The sequence below is a fragment of the Cricetulus griseus genome (assembly GCF_003668045.3).
Source record: "Cricetulus griseus strain 17A/GY chromosome 1 unlocalized genomic scaffold, alternate assembly CriGri-PICRH-1.0 chr1_0, whole genome shotgun sequence".
Taxonomy (NCBI): Eukaryota; Metazoa; Chordata; class Mammalia; order Rodentia; family Cricetidae; genus Cricetulus; species Cricetulus griseus.
The window spans coordinates 183293022-183310331 of NW_023276806.1; the positions used below are offsets into that span (position 1 = coordinate 183293022).

General features: G+C 40.1%; 1 protein-coding gene across 8 annotated transcripts in view; it reads right to left on the bottom strand.

The window, feature by feature from the left end:
* Nucleotides 1-10178: 10178 nt before the first annotated feature.
* Akap9 (A-kinase anchoring protein 9) overlaps nucleotides 10179-17310 on the bottom strand; it is a 125703-nt gene continuing 118571 nt past the window's right edge. For all 8 annotated transcript variants that reach the window (XM_027391597.2, XM_035451964.1, XM_035451963.1 and 5 more), the window contains 4 exons: nucleotides 14536-14621; nucleotides 13259-13385; nucleotides 12629-12771; nucleotides 10179-10736 (listed from right to left, as the gene is read on the bottom strand). In XM_027391597.2, the coding sequence (XP_027247398.1) occupies nucleotides 10696-10736; nucleotides 12629-12771; nucleotides 13259-13385; nucleotides 14536-14621 (397 nt within the window). In that variant the 3' untranslated portion in view covers nucleotides 10179-10695. The remainder of the gene's footprint in view (nucleotides 10737-12628; nucleotides 12772-13258; nucleotides 13386-14535; nucleotides 14622-17310) is intronic.

The window sequence follows — 17310 nt, forward strand, 5'->3', positions numbered from 1 at the left end:
TTTATAAATTCTTTGAAAGAATTCTTACAATTCTTTCAAAACTTTATATGCACAAACAAAAGACCCAGGATAGCCAAAACAACCCTGTACCATAAAGGAACTTCTGGAGGCATCACCAGCCCTGACTTCAAGCTCTATTGCAGAGCTATAGTCCTGAAAACAGCTTGGTATTGGCACAAAAATAGACAGGTAGACCAATGGAATAGAGTTGAAAACCCTGATATTAACCCACACACCTATGACCACCTGACTTTTGAAAAACAATCCAAATATATACACTGGAACAAAGAGAACATCTTCAACAAATGGATGGGGACTTGCAGTAGACTGCAGATAGACCCAAGCCTATCACCCTGCACAAAATTTAAGTCAAAATGGACCAAAGACCTCAACATAAATCCAGCCATACTGAGCCTATTAGAAGACAAAGTGGGAAATACCCTTGAATTAATTGGTACAGGAGACCAATTCCTGAACATTACACCAGTAGCACAGACACTGAGAGCAACAATTGATAAAAGGGACCTCCTGAAACTGAGAAGTATCTGTAAGGCAAAGGACACAGTCAGCAAGACAGAGCGGCAGCCCACAGACTGGGAAAAGATATTCACCAAACCCACATCTGACATAGGGCTGATTTCCAAATTATACAAAGAACTCAAGAAGCTAGTCTCCAAAACACTAAACAATCCAACTAAAAAGTGGGGTACAGAACTAAATAAACAATTCTCAGTAGAGGAATCTAAAATGGCTGAAAGATGTTGGGAGCCAAATCTCAGGGCTGGGCATGAGTTCTTAAGCCATGCTTGGCCAGCCACATGGTTGTATATTAACCTTTACATAGCAGCTCCTTAGAACCTCAGCTCAAGAAAAGAAACAACTTAACCCAGTCCTCCACCCACAGGCTCAGTCACCTAGGCAACCACTTCCTGGACCTCTTTACCTTGTCAAACATCCTCTTTGTGGCTTCCTAATATCCTGCCTATACTAACACCTGGTGCACAAACAACCCATTCTGCCACTCCCCATATCCTTCTCTGCTGACTATATAAGGTAGCCTGAGAGAAGTAAAATTTGCCACTTGATCAGAATCCTGTCTTGTGGTCATTCTTTCTGCGTCTCTTGTCCCCATTCCCTATCTCTGACTCTCTTGCCCCAGGTTGATGTCCTGTAGATTGGGACAGAAAGACATATAAGAAAGTGTTCAACATCCTTAGCCATCAGGGAAATGCAAATCAAAACTACTCTGAGATACCATCTTACTCCTGTCAGAAAGGCCAAAATCAAAAACACCAATGACAGTTCATGCTGGAGAAGATGTGGAGAAAGGGGAACACTTCTCCACTGCTGATGGGAGTGCCAACTTGTACGCCACTTTGGAAATCATTATGGCAACTCCTCAAGAAAATGGGAATCAGTCTACCACAAGATCCAGCAATTCCACTCTTAAGCATATACCCAAAAGAAACACAGTCATACAACAAAGACATCTGTTCAACGATGTTCATAGCAGCACTATTTGTAATAGCCAGAAACTGGAAGCAGCCTAGATGCCCCTCAACCAAAGAATGGATAGAGAAAATGTGGTACATTTACACAATGGAGTACTACTCAGCGGAAAAAAAAAAAAAAAACAATGGAATCTTGAAATTTGCAGGAAAATGGATGGAACTAGAAGAAACCATTCTGAGTGAGGTAACCCAATTGCAAAAGGACAAAAATGGTATGTACTCACTCATATGTGGATTTAAGACATAGAGTAAAGGATTACCAGGCTACAATCCACACTGCCAAAGACACTAATAAACAAGGAGGACCCTAAGAGAGATATACATGGTCCCCTGGAGAAGGAGAAAGGGTCCAGATTTGCTCAGCAAATTGGGAGCACAGGAAGAGTGGGGAGGGAGCTAGGAGAATGAGAAGGGGAGAAGAGGAGCTCTGCAGAGGACATGAGGGAGCAGAAAGGTTGAGTCAGGGGAAGAAGAGATGATAACAAGAAAGGAGATATCATAATAGAGGGAGACATTTTTGGTTTACAGAGAAATCAGGTGCTAAGGAAATGTCTGGAGATATACAAAGATGACACACGATAACAATCTAAGCAACAGAGGAGAGGCTACCTTAAATGGCCTACCCTGATAATGACATCGATGACTAACTTATATGCCATCCTATAGCCCTCATCTAGCAGCTGGTGGAAGTAGAAGCAGACACCCACAACTAATCACTGAACTGAACTGGAATCCAGATGCAGAGAAGGATGAGTAAAGAGCAAAGGGGTCCAGACTAGGCTGGTGAAACCCACAGAAACAGCTGACTTGAACACTGGGGAGCTCTTGCTCCCCAGACTGATAGTTGGGATACCAGCATGGGACTGATCCAGACTGATCCAGGAACATGGGTTTCAGTGAGGAAACCTCGGAAATCTACGGGACCTGCTGTAGTAATTCAGTACTTATCCCTAGCATAGGAATGGACTTTGGGAGCCCATTCCACATAGAGGAATACTCCCTGAGCCAAGACACATGGGGGTGGGCTTAGGCCCTAACCCAAAGAATATGATAGACCTGATGACCCCCCATGGAAGGCCTCACCATCCAGGGGGAGCAGAAAGATATGTGATAAGTATGTTTTAGTTGGGGGGATGGTGGTCGGGGAGAATGGGAGGGAGAAGGGACCTGGGATTGTCATGTAAAACAATCTTGTTTCTAATTCAAATAAAAAAATCTGCAAAGAAAAAAATTAAATTTGAATTAAAGATTCAAATTCCTGCCTAGAAAGTGACTTACTGGCTTTATTTAATTGAACAAACTGCTTAACTTCTATGAATTAAAAACGGTAATGAAAAAACATTTTAGACAGGTTGCAAAATTTAAAGGCAATACTAGCAAACTCTGGTATGTTTAAAGTTTTTCTTAGCACACAGGAACTAGCTCTTTTATTACTTTAATGCTCATGCAATTCATCTTATCCATCCTGTGCTTAGAATTCTCACAACGACATCCTACTTACTACTGTCCCCTACAGGCAAATGACTGATACTTTAATTTTCATTCATTCATCTATGGTACTGATTAAGTGGGAGGCAAAAGACAAAGTCAACCAAACAATACTGCATTCATCACCATAGTCTTCTAATCATATCAGTTTTCCTCTCCTGATAAGTGAAGATCTGAAAAGAAACCTGATGACTCCTCATTCCTTCATCACCTGTCCTAGCAGACACTCAGGGACCCAGTAAGTCTGAATATTTCATACTGAATACTAATTCCTCCATACAGCATGTAGAGAGTTAAAAAATAAAACTATTTTAAGAGTTGTAAGGAATAGTATATGTTCCTCAGAGTATTACCTACTTCCCCTAAAGGTATCATGTCACATCCTAACAAAATCACAGCCAGAAAGATAACATTCATACCCTGAAGAATCACACGATGTCACAAACCAGGAGGTTTATGAAAACATATATTTATTTCTCACAGTTCTGGATGCTGCAAATCCATGGTCAAGTAGCCAGCAGTATATTAGTATTGTGTGAGGAATTGCTTTCTGATTAAGGATAAACTGTGTCTCACATGGTAAAAAAGAAGACTGACCTAATACACACACACACACACACACACACACACACACACACACACACCAACACCAACATTGGAACGTCTGATCTAATCATTACTGTCATGATGCAATGGCCTCCCAAAGGTTTGGTATGCTAATGCTACCTCATTGGGGAGCACATTTCAACATTAGTTTAGAGAACACACACTTTCTAAGTTATGATCTCCTGATGCTATTCAAATTCACTAATTTTACAAACACTGATTTTGTCCTTATAATTAGTTATAGATTTTGTTAGTGTTTATTGTCCCTCATCATAACAGAGATGAAGACTATTGCAGTAACAAGGATTACTTTTTTTTACTATAACATAGCACCACAGCCTATAACTCTTGTCATCCATCCACTAATCTGTTCTCTACTCTTGATGACTTTGAGAATGTTATATAAAATGAGCCCTGAAGTATATAACTTTTTGAGATTGTCCAATGTGAGAAAACTTAAGATTGCTAAAGAAACCTTATCTTCCAGTCATGAAGACATGGAAGCCAAAAGGCACTGGATATGTAGATGCCTAAATAAGAAAGGATAGCTATCCAGAAAGAGTCATCAGACAAAGAAGAATCTGACTTATGGTACCAATATCTATTCATAGTCAAATCCCTCTACCAGAAGTCTATATCTCCTTACTTCCCAGTACACTTGTAGTCCCAATTCATGTAAAACCAATGCTGGCTTCAGAGTTGGATTTGGCTCTCCTTTTCTAAATTCAAGCATGCTGTTAAAATAAAATTCAGAGTTTCTGTCTCATATCAAAAAGGTGTAAGACAGAAGAAAACAAAATCTGGGTCCCCACTTCATTGATTCCACTTGATGTCTTTGAACCAGTAAACACCACTCTATGACCAGTTTGGAGCTAATACTGCTGTAGACAATTCCAGATTAGCTCGCTGAGATGGTCTACCTCCTTATAACATTCTGGCCAGAACTTCAGATAAGAACTTCAGATAAGCATCACCTGCCACTCAGCCACTAGCTACAAATGTTACACCTAGTCCTCTTGAGAGTTAATCATTTCTTTTTTTTTTTTCCTACAGGATCCCGAAGAGTCACTGTCACCCAATTACAGCAGGAAGTAATTCTAAGGAATTACCCCCTTTCTCTACTGTTGGCTTAAAGGGTATTTTGACTTTTTCCTTCATCCCTGAAAAAAAAAAAGGGTAATTATCACCTGCTTAGGTTTGGTTTTAAGTTGTGTAGGGTTAGGTATGGAAGATGATGATCAGACTCCGGTATCTCTTTTAGAAAAGTTTAAGTGTATGGGTGGGAAGGGTATGGTTGGGATGAGACAAAGGTAGATTAACATATCTTCTTGTGAAAACTAATTTTAGCAACTATTAGCTGTAGATAACTTACATTGTTAGATTCTTGTATGTTGACTGTGTAGGGTCTTCTTTCAGTGGACAATGTTTTGCACACAAATGTAAACTATCTTTATGTATGTATCATTTATATTGATGCAATATAGGATATTTTACCATGTTGCACTTTACAGTTCTACCTCTGGTCAAGACATTTCAGTTCTACCTCTGTTGTTGATTGGTGTGTGTGTGTGTGTGTGTGTGTGTGTGTGTGTGTGTGTGTGTGTGTGTAGTTACATCTTTTGAGTCATTGTCCTTACTAAATTATTTTGGGAAGCTTCAGCCATTGAGCAATTATGTTTCTGAGAATAACAGATTACAGTTACCCATGCTTCTTATGCCTATGAGGTTAGTCAGACATAGATATTTGATCTTCAAACTCTTCAAATCCTGCAGAATATGACATTTAAATGTTTTAATAGTTTAGTACTTCATTGACATGGGACACAATTGCTCCTGACAGGATAACACCGTGCTATTCCTGAGAGTATGTTGGGCACCGATGACATTCCATCTGGAGTTTGTCCTCTCCTTGGCTACTGGCCCCTTGGGCAAAGAACTGTCCCACCTCAACTGCTGACTAATGTCCTAACTAGGCTAGCAGGAGATAACTTAAAGACAACTGCTGAATCTTGCCAAGTCAGGGTAAGACAGTTTTTAAATTTCCCTCCTTCTGAGATGGTCCATCTGTTACTTTAGGATTTAGCCAAAGTTGGTCGCACCAAGGTTGCTGGGAGAACTTGGGTGACTGTCCAGGTAGCCTAGTGTTTCTGTCTTCACTTGCACCTTTAGGAAGTCACATGCTCACACTTCCTGCCTTCCCTAGTATTGTTATTTGCCTCCTCAGGTCTTTGATGAGATTGAAGACTAGATAGTCATAGCTATATCCTCTCTTATCTTAGATACCCAAACTTAGACTTTCCAGATTAGGACTGCTATGGGAGTAATCTCTGTCATGCCTTTACCCTGATACTGGACATGTAGCATATGTCTACTGCTCAATGTTGCTCTTGTTGGTAGTAGCTCTTAATTTGTGTGTTTACCTTTCCTTTTCCTGGAATATACTTGATATTTGTTATTGTATATAGTTTTTGCATCACGCTTAAAACCTTCTGTAGATTAAAAGGAGAATTGTAGTGGTGTCTTGCCTGTGAGCCTGTAACAGTAGCCACACCCCTTTGGATGTGGCTTCAGGTGTGGATGGAATTGGAAAGATGGAAGCTTGAGGTGGGGTTTCTCTCTGGTTTTCACTCTCTCTTGGGTTCGGGATCAGATTAGAAGGGCAGAGAAAGGCCTCCCTTGGCGGTTCTCTATTATTATCTATGTAAGTTGTGCCCCAATAAAACACCTGTTTATCATTTTTTGTGGGTCTAGTGAACTCATTATCCCCACCTTCAATAAGGTACTTGTGGTAGATTGTTATACGTCTAATTTGTCTCAAACATCAAATATTCTCTAATTTCTCTGAAAACGTTAGACACTGATTTTTGACAATCTATTTTTCAAAGAGTGAATTGGTCCCTTTACTGATATCTTGCCCCCCCTTTTCCTACTGAGTGGGTGTTAAAACCATGAGTGGCCATCTCAGGCATCATGAACCAGTTTCCACTGCTCTTTTATTCTCACACTAACTAGGATATTAAAATAATTTCATCCTGCTGGGGAGGTGTGGTGGAGATTTGTGTGTGGAGAACCAGAAATGATCCTTGATCCTTTTTTTTTTTTAAGCTGAAGGATCTGAATTAACTTGATCAATGCTTAAAAGAAACATTAAGACTGAGACCTCTTACAGTGACTATGATGAGAATGGCCAGGACCCCTCAGGTAAGTCTTAGATAGATTTTCCTGCCTAGGGCCCAGTGTCAGAGAGAATATTTCAAGTTATAAAAGTAAAAACTGTTATTATAAATGCATGAAAATTGTTGCATACTTACGGGTAGTAAACATGTAAGTCTAATTGTAATTATGTTATTCATTTTAATTTAACAATTGAAAAATTTAAATATTAGAGGTTCATTTCTTTGTTGGCATTAAACATTGTATGGTATTTTGTAAAAAACTCTAGGTATAAATTTGGTAGGTAATATTAGGAAAGGATTTTGAAATTCTACTCTGCCTTGAGCTGGGTTTGTGTGTATAATTATTTTCATTATTGGCCCACTTGTAAATCATTTTAAGATAATTTATGTGGTTTATCACCTAGACAGGTTTGAAACATAAGTATAGTTCACATAGACACTGATGAGTGCCTTGTTTGGTACCATGTTGAAACATTCTCTAATGAAATGTGGTCTTTCTCACTTTGTAGACTGTGGCAGGTTACACCATTCCTCCAGGATAACATGCACATTTTTCTCCTACTGTCATTCAAAGACTGAAAAACTCCTGGGTAGAGAGTTTGGACTTTAACCCTGACTGCTACTTACAGGATAACCCAGCATGAGGAGAGACAAATTTGCCTATGTACCATTTGGAGCTAATGAGATGACTGATTGCATTTCTGGTTGAAGTGTTTGCTTCTGTAACATATCTGTCCTTTTTCAATAAACCATCCTGAAATTCATTTACCAGAGAGAGAAGAGAGAAGGACAGAGAGGGGCGTGGGAGGGTGGAGAATAGAGGAAGAGGAGGAAGATGAGGAAGAGGAAAGAGAGATCTTTCTCTTTCTGGGGGAAGGACTGCACATTTTTGGGAACAGAATCTTTCTTTGTAAAATGGAATATGTCATAAATCTAAGAGTAAATCTTTGTATAGTGCGCCATTGCTTTCTGACCCATGTCCTTTTATTAGTTCCAAACTTATGAAGACCTTGAACTTCAGATCATTATCTAATACACTTAACATAAGATGCAAAGGATTATAGATTAGCAATTGAATGTGCCATTAGCTCAGCAGTTCAGCTTTTGTAATGAGAGAGGAGGCATCACTAAACTGGTGTCTGTGTCCACTGCTTTCATGTACTGAACTGCTCCTGTACCTTATGTAGCAACATATTCCATTTCTGAGCAGCTTCCATTGTTAAATTCTTGTAATGTCCTGTAGATAGTCAGTCCTATCACAGTCTTGGCTTTCCTCATCTGTATTTTAGAGTTTCTACAGCTAACATAATCTGGGGACTGACAAACAATATTGTCACCTTGCAGTTCTGGAGACAGTGTCTGAAATCAAGATGTTGGCAGGGGCCATACTCTTTCTGGAGGTTTTGAAGCTTTCTTGCTTCTTCCTTGTAGAAGTTTCTTGCATTCGCTGGCTTGTAGCTGCATCTCTCCCCACCCACTGCTCTGTCTTTCCTTGTTATTTGTTTACAAATACTTCAAAGTTATCAGCAGTTTTCACTTCTTTGTTGATTCAGTTAGGATACTTCTTTGTGACTATTAACAGTTCTTTAACTTTTTATTTAAGCCAGACTTCTCTTGAATATGGATCAATGTAAGTGGCTCCCTTAAATGTGGCTCCCACAAATAAATGTTTAATGGGTTATGCAAGCATGGTGAAAAGCCAGGTTCAATTTTGTTTTTTGTTTGGCAAAAAAAATATTTACTACAAATGTGTCCTTTCCAGAATACAGTTAGGAAGTTTCAATTACTACGGTTTTAAAAGCGTAAGATCATAAGACCAGTGACTTCTAAGCTTTAGCTTGGGATGAGAAGTGGCTGTGTTCTTTGGGGGCTGTGTTCAGGATCCTGAACCTAACAGATGGTACCCATGGGCCCAACTGTGTGACATGCTCATTGCCTGCACTTGAGGAGTCAAGATGACTCTGTTGACGTGTGTAATGCTGTAATTCTAGCACTCAAGGCTGAGGCAGGAGGATTTTGAATTTGAGGCCAACCTAGGCTACATAGCAACACTGTCTCCAAACAAACAAACAAACAAACAGAAAACAAAACAAAAAACCAACAACACCCTCCCCCAAATAACAGTTTTTTACCCCCAAAGTATGTTACAGTTTTAAGAGGCTTGAAGCCTTTGTATCAAGGCCCAAATCTCTGCTGTTAAAGGTTTCAAATTAAAATTCTCTATGAGATAAACTTCGCTAGTCTATTCGTGGATGGGAAGTGTGTGCTTCAGCATGTGGAGTTCGAATGATCTGAGAATTTGGAAACTTACATACTATTTGTATGAATTAGGTTCCCATTGGTATTGCCTTCAACTATGAATTTAGGTAAGTCAATAGCATTATCAGCTCCCCATGAGAAATCAGGTATTTTCACAACAGGTGCTAAACTCTCAAAGTGTGCTTTTCTCTCTTTTGCTATGGTAGTTAGGAGACCACTTCTAGATCACAGATGCATCTGCATGGCATTAGATCACAGCCTTTATTAAAGCTTGTTGACTGTTTCTCTACAGTTGATTTTCTTTGCAAATCTAGATATTTTGTCTTTATTAGTCTGAGAAGGGTTCTAGACTTTGATTTGTGGCAGAGTTGTGACCCTTGAGTAAATCTGGCCTGTTTACTGACTAGTTTTAGACTTTGGCATATTCTCAGTGCTGAGAATTAAATAAAGAGCCCAAGTACTAGAATTCAACAGATGTAGGTTTTGATCACAGACCAACTGACAATAACAGAGCAGAGGCCTAAGGCCATGGGAGGGTTGAGGGTCCATCCAGTGGTGTGGTGGATTCAGCCTGCAAGCACTTGTCCCCTGCCTTTTCCCTATAGAATTGCCTTGACTTGGCAACTGTATTAGCTTTAGAAGGTTTTAATGCACAACTTTCCCCTCAAAGTAGTTGTTCTAGAATAACTTTGCTATCTTCTAGAAAGCTGAGTTGCTAATACAGGAAATAATATTAATTAGAAATTCCCAGCAATGTACAGCTTTATGATTGTGTTCCCTATAAATCAAAGACCATTGAGAGTGAAACAATATCTTCTGGATATAAACAATAGCACTGCCATTTTAGTCAATGCTGTTTTAGTAGGGATCTTATTGGTATAATTTAATATTTTTTTGAGCTGCTTTCCGTGTCTAGATTTGTGAGGAGGCTTCTGTGGACACAAGACCACTAAATGTAAGGAAATAAGGACTAATCACGAGAATGCCAACTTAAGAGTTGAAAACACTTATGATAGTTCATACAAAGACACACTGAAATGTTCTGTAATGGAGGCAGAAAGAAACCCACTACTGGATCTTGCTGTGTACCATGAGATGAGCTGTGGCTTAGATGAAAATGAAGAAGGTTCAAATACAGTATGGTTAAATGGTGAAGTCATTTTTATTTCAGTACTTGACAAAATACCCCAGTAAAGTTCAAACTTCTACCATTATACAAAAATAGGTGTCTACAAGTGATGTGTTCTGTCTTCATCACCAGCAGCAAATATATTAGGCAGAAACATTTAGCCTTGTAGGAAAAGCGCAGGACACTGCACGCTACACATCTAGCAGCATCATTTGAAAAAGTTTAATCTTTTCACCCATCTCATACTTATAATTTAATCATTTAAATTAGCATTCCACAAATATACATGTAACTTAATGATTATTGTGCATGGACACACAATGCTCATATACACAAACTCCAGTTTGTCTTTATGTGCTGGCAAGGATTTGTATACAATCATAAGCTGTGTTTGTATTGGTCCCATTGAATATTCACAATAAAAAAGCACAAAAGAGCCATTGACTTACAAAAGGGAATCTATTTGAAATTCAATTAATACTTTTTTTCAGAAGATTATCTCCTCATGCCAGAATGAAATTGAGGATTATCTCCTCATGCCAGTATGAAACTGCAAAGCAGGTGAACCTGTAAGTAAAAAAACAAGACAGTTAGATTGTTCCTTTGTCAGGACAGTCAGTTCACAAATGCAGATAATCTGTTTAAAACCATCTCAAAATGTTGGGGACAGTGAGATGCTTCAATGACCAAGGTGGTGCCAAGCCTGACAATCAGAGTTTGATCCCTGGAATCCACATAGTGGAAAGACAGAACTGATTTCTGCAAGTTTTTTCAATGTCACAGGCATGCTGTTACACAGATGTGCACACACACATAAATGTAAAACAACGAAAACAAACCCAGTGTCTTCAGACCTGAGCTTCAATTTTTCTTCTTAAAGATTTGTGTGCTTGTGTGTGTGCCTCTGTGCACATGTGTACTAGTGAGTACAGTTCAAGGATGCCCTAAAGCACTGGATCCCCTGAAGTTAGAGTGACAAGAGAGTTGTGAGCTATTTGACTCTGGGTGCTAGGGAGCAGCCACAGGTCCTCTAGAACAACAGTGTGTGTCCTTTCGCAAAGAGCCATTTCTTCAGACCCCATAACTTGAACTTAGTTCTAAGAGGCTGACTACATTTAGAAGTCACCATGACTGGTCCTGCAGCAAGGGAGTTGAGACAATGTTAATATGTTTTATGACTGTGCTGAAGGTTGCTTGGGCTAAACAAATGACTTCTTGAATAGAGGGCTAAACTAACTTTAGATAATTGCAGTCCTCAGTATGTGGTATTCACAGAAAGAGAGATCTTGAAAATGATCAGGGGCTGGAGACATGGCTTAGAAAAGCACTGGCTGCTCTTCTGAGGACCTGGATTTGGTTCCCAGCACCTATATGGCAGCTCAAAATCATCATAAACTCCAGTCCTAAAGGATCACGTCCTCTTCTGGCCTCTGCACGTACCTGGCATGCATGTGATACACAGACATAATTAAAAACAAAACATCCAAGTGGACTGCTAGCACAATAACTTAAGCTAAAATGACTCAGTCTTTGGGACAGCAGTGAGTGAAGGAAGACAGGAAGTTTTCCCATGATGAATGGATTCTGCCTCTATATGAAGTATGATACTTTTTGTATAGTTCTGAAGAAGAATAAAAGATGATTCTTACAAAGTCTATCTGTAAAAATCTCTTAAAAATGACATTTTATCTGTATGTGTAGATAATATCTCACAATGAGGGGCAGAGGGCAGCTTGTGGGAGTTGTTTCTCTCCTTCCTACCTTGTGGGTCCTAGTGATTGAACTCAGGTGCTCAGGTGTGGAGGCTGGGGTCTTTACCTGCTAAGCCATTTCTCTGGCCCTTTAAAGTCCATCTTTATGGAATGTATGACACTGAACATTTGAGGAGCGAAAAGATGATGCTATAGTGTCTTACCAGGGATGGTTTGTTTAAATGACATGTAGAAGGATGATCAGAATGGGACAGTGGCTTTATTACTTGCTTAAGGCAGGGCTTGCTCTGCCTTCTGCACCTTACAGGTTCTGCTGTGGGCCTAAGCCTCAGAGTACCTTGCAGTGTGCATCATGCATTTTTTTTTTTTTTTTTTTTTGGTTTTTCGAGACAGGTTTTCTCTGTGTAGCTTTGGAGGCTATCCTGGCACTCCCTCTGGAGACCAGGCTGGTCGAAAACTCACAGAAATCTGCCTGCCTCTGCCTCCCGAGTGCTGGGATTAAGGACGTGCACCACCAACGCCCGGCTGCATCATACATCTTGTCTAACCCAAACGAAGACAGCACCAAATCTTTCTGTCAGGGGTTGCTGGTAGAGAACGGGAGTAATAAAGAGCCAGTTCTCTGCTGGTCAGAGTTTAAGCTGGGACAACCTGGGAACTTATGCATGGAGCTACAAGATTTGATTAACCCAAAGGAACATGTTGAGGAGTTAGAGTCTCACAAAGCCACCACAGAAAATTCAGCACCTGACTGTGAAGTAGACCCAAGTCGTCTTTGCAGTGCGTCCATCTGGGTGACATAATCTGTCAGAGTTCTGCCAGGATTGTAATGCTGGAGTTGAGGGGAGGTCAAGGACACAGGATTGAAATCAGCAAGAGTCCCTGGGTACCTATGGATTAGAGTATGTTCAGGAATCCAATTTGCCAGAAACAAAGCAGCTAAGTTGCCAGCCTGCCTCTTTCTGGATCTCTACATTGCCTGATCTACACTCCCAGACTTCTAAACAGAGGACAAGAAAGAAGTAACTCTGAATTTTCTATTGAGAAAATTCAGAGATGCCATTGTCAGAAGGCCCAGTATCAAGCCTGCAGAAACCATCTTTTCATGCATATACAATTTTCTAATAGTGGATGGTGGTCAATGCATTTCCAGTGTCTAACTATAGCATGCATTATAACTATAGCATATATTTCCTGTGCCTTTAGAAACCATTTAGAAATTAAAAAGTAGCTCTGACTCTAAGCTTTAAGACAGAAACGACATATAAATAAATATGTCTAGCTGTCATAATGCAAAGCACTCCTAAGTCCTAACAGAGTTCACTCCTCTCTGAAACATTACTGTATCTACTCCAGCCAGGTTCTATACATTCTTACCTATTGAATGATAAGGGAGACCTAGGGAAATCTAGGTCAGATCTTGAGCGGCATGTCATGTGTCTTGGATCTTCACACAGTTCCAGTCCACTGGTAGAGTGATAAAGTGGATCAGTCTTTTCAACACCTAAAGAAACCCAAAATATATCACCGTAAAGGAAAGAGTACCAAGCCTTGGGGGATAGATATAAAAGCAGTTAGGGTTTAAAGGAACAGTATGTGACACTATATACTACTTACAGCTAGTTTCCATTCTTGCTAAAAGAGAACAGAACAAACCAAAGAGCCTTTCAGTGGTTTTACGTTTACCTTCAAACATGACTTAAGAGCTATGCTTCAAAGAAAATAAACTCACTGGAATGTTTTTTTTTTTTTTTTTTTTTTTTTTTTTTTTTTTTTTTTTTTTTTTTTTTTGTAAAATGCTTCAGTTGTAACAAGATCAAAAGGGGAAGGATTTCTGAGTGTGTGTGCTTTTTGGGTGTGTGTGTGTGGAGATGATGTGGATAAAACACTACAATAATGTAGCCAAGTCTTATCCTCATTATTCTAAGTTTATTGGAAACAAACAAAATAGAACCAGAAAAAACACACAAATAAACAAACAAACCATGAAATTGAGCTTTGCTAACTTTGTTTGTGCCACCACAACTGACTATGGTAAAGAGTTCATCTCAGTGTAAGGCTGTCGCAAAATCCTCTCAGGGCACCAGACATACTTCCTTTTCCTGAGGCTCCCCAGTCAGGACACCTGGATATGGATGACACTGACATCACAGTGTGTCCTCTATTCTGTACACTCCAGTTTTTGGCCTCCTTATTCCTTGAATTGTTCCTGCCCTAACATTTTCCTACTAAGATCTAGTTGTAGAGAGAAGGAATTTAAAGTTCCCATTATTACGTAGCCATGTAAGCACAGAAACATAATGCTAAGTTGTAAAAACTTCAAACCACAATTCTTCCACATGACCAACAGCAACTCTCTCCAGCCCTGGCTCCACTATTTCCCTGATGGAAAACCTGAGGCAAATGGCATGTGTTCTCCCTGGCTCAGTATAAGCAACAGTAACTGCCTGTCACAGGCCTGGAAGAATCCATGAAGACAAAACTGGGCTTGGTGCAGTCTAAGTGTTCCACAAATCAGTCTCAAATTCTTAAAATTGCTCAAACAATGCTCAAGGTCTTTGGACAACATCAGCATTAGAATTAGTCATTTGACCACTGCTACACATATAGCAATTTCAGAGACATACATAGAAACTATGCCATTTTGACCTTACCTGGACTCAATCCAAAATCATCCCTGTTAATATTGATGGGACCAGAACTTTTGACACGATGCCACCGCCGAACCAAATATTTCATTCTAAAAGAGACCCCAAGATAAAACCTCAAAGCACGGTTGTATAAATATTAATATAAATATAAACATTCACAAAATTATGCCATGTAATTATGACCACGTTTCACCACAGTCACATAACTGCCTCAGCTAGCCTGCACATACTCCACTGACTTATGGCCAAGTCGCCAAGCACAGGGCAGAGCTGTGAGCTTGCCTCACTCCCCAAGCAGCCAATGTCTCTAACATGGCCACAAAAGTGGGACAGAAGATCAAGAGCAAAAGTGGACAGGGAAACAGTGGGGAAAGCAAGGATGAAGGGTAAAAGAAAGAGGGGGAAAAAGTAGAGTCAGGAAGATGAGGGAAAAGAGCAAATCTCCACAGGCAGGGAGAAGAGGCCAGGGAAATGGGGAGTGTTAGACCCTGTGAGCACTAATAATAGTGGTGGTTCCACAAGGAATGGGGAGTCCACCAGCCTGCGCAATTCCCTGCTGACTGCCCATTCTCTCCTGGACTGTGGAACTTTTTGGAGGACCAGTTTTAATTTGTTAATGCCATCTCATTCCCTCCCGTTCTCATCTCCCCACCCCTCCCCCTTATGGCCCCACTCACTCCCAGTTTGCCTCATAGATATCATCTATTTTCCTTCCCAGGGATCCATGTATCCCTCTTAGGGTCCTCCTCGTTACCTAGCTTTTCTGCAGCTCTGGCCTTTAGTCTGGTTATCCTTTGCTTTACATCTAATATCCACTTATGAGTGAGTTATATGGTGTTTGTCTTCCTGAGTCTGTGTTACCTCATTCAGGATGGATTTTTTAGTTCCATCCATTAGCCTGAAAATTTCATGAGGTCATCAATATTTTATCACTGAGTAGTACTCCACTGTGTAAATGTAACACATTTTCTTTATCCATTGATCGGTTGAGGGGCATCTAGGTTGTTTCTAGGTTCTGCCTATTACGAATAATGCTGTTATAAATATTGGAGGGAATGAGATGGCCTAGGCAGGGAGGGATACAGCAGAAGAGCAATGAAAGAGCTATCTTAATAGACAGAGCCACTATGGGCTTAGGGAGAAACCTGGTACTAGGGTAACTCCCAAGAATCCACAAGAAGAACCCCAGCTAAGACTTCTAGCAATAGTAGAGAAATGCCTGAACTGGCCTACCCCTATAATCAGATTGATGAATACCCCAACTATCATCTCAGAGCTCTTGTTACAATAAATCTTTCCACCAAAGCCGAGAGCCCTACCACCACGTGGGCGGTCTCCACCAGCCGCCCGAGTTCTGCTCGCTGCGTGGATGGACAAAATAATACAGAGACATATTAGGTACAAATGCTGCTTGGCCAATGACTAGGATTTCTCATCTGTTAGCTCAGTCTTAATTATCAAAAATCTATATATTTTATAAGACTTATCTTATCGGACAACTTATTGGCGTGTCTCCTTGCCGGTGGATCACATTGTGCCACTGGAGGAAGACCAGAGGGGAAGAAAGACACTTCCTGTTTCTCCTTGCTTAAATATGAGTCCCCTTGCTATGTCACTTCCTGCCTGGAACACCACTTCTCTACTACATTTCCTAGAATCCTCTTTGACTCCTAGTCCTGTCTAACCTGCTGTCTCATTGGCCAAACAGAACCTTATTCATCAATCATACACAGAAGTTCTTTCCCCATCATCTCCCCTTTTCTATCTAGATGAAGAGAAAGATAACTTATCTTTTATAATAAATGAAGAAAACTATAAACATAACTATCTGTCTTCAACTTCATCAAAGACCACAGAAGGATAATATATAAACTCTAGAATTGACAGGACATCTCGCTACCTGGACAGTCACCCAAAGTTCCTCTGTAACGTTGGGGCATCCATCTTTAGCCTATAGGCCACAGTGTGTCTAGCACACTTCTCCATTTTAACAGGAACTCTTCAGTACTGTCTTGTTTTATAAGTTCAGCAGTCATTTTCTTGTGGGTCCTGCATGTCCAGTTTATACATCAACATACAGTCCAAGCAAGAGCAGTTTCTTGCCCAAATGGCTAATCTTGCCATGTTGAAAGCAAACTCCATGAGTTTCTTCAATGCCCATCCTCCTTTCTGATGTAATTGGTGTGCCAGGAGCAGTTGTGTCTCACTGCCAAGAAAAACCCTAAACCATTTAAATGCCATATTCTGTAGGTCTTTGAAAGGTTTGAAGAATAATAGCTAACCATCTCAAATACATCTCTGTAAATCTAGAAAACCTATCTAACCTAATTATAAGTTCTGACTATCATAGGCAAGTATATAACCTTATTTAATTATGTATATCATTTTAAAAGATCTGTGAAAACAGAATACCTAAACAAGAGGAGACATACATATCACAAAATTGACCTTAAAGTTGTATCAAGTTCTCATCTAGTAATTGATGGAATCAGACACAGAGAACCCCAACCAAGAACGAGGCAGAGCTCTGGAAATCCAGTCGAAGAGAGAGAGGAGGGAATATATGAACAAGGGAGGTCAAGATCATGATGGAGAAATCTATAGAGATAGCTGAACCAAGCTTACAGAAACTCATCAACTCTAGACCCACAACTGTGGAGACTCCAAGGGACCGAACTAGACCCTCTGTATGTGGGAGAAAGTTGTGAAGCTTGGACTATCAGAGGGGTCTCTGGCAGTAGGCCCATGACACAAACCTGGTACAGGAGCTAGCTTGTT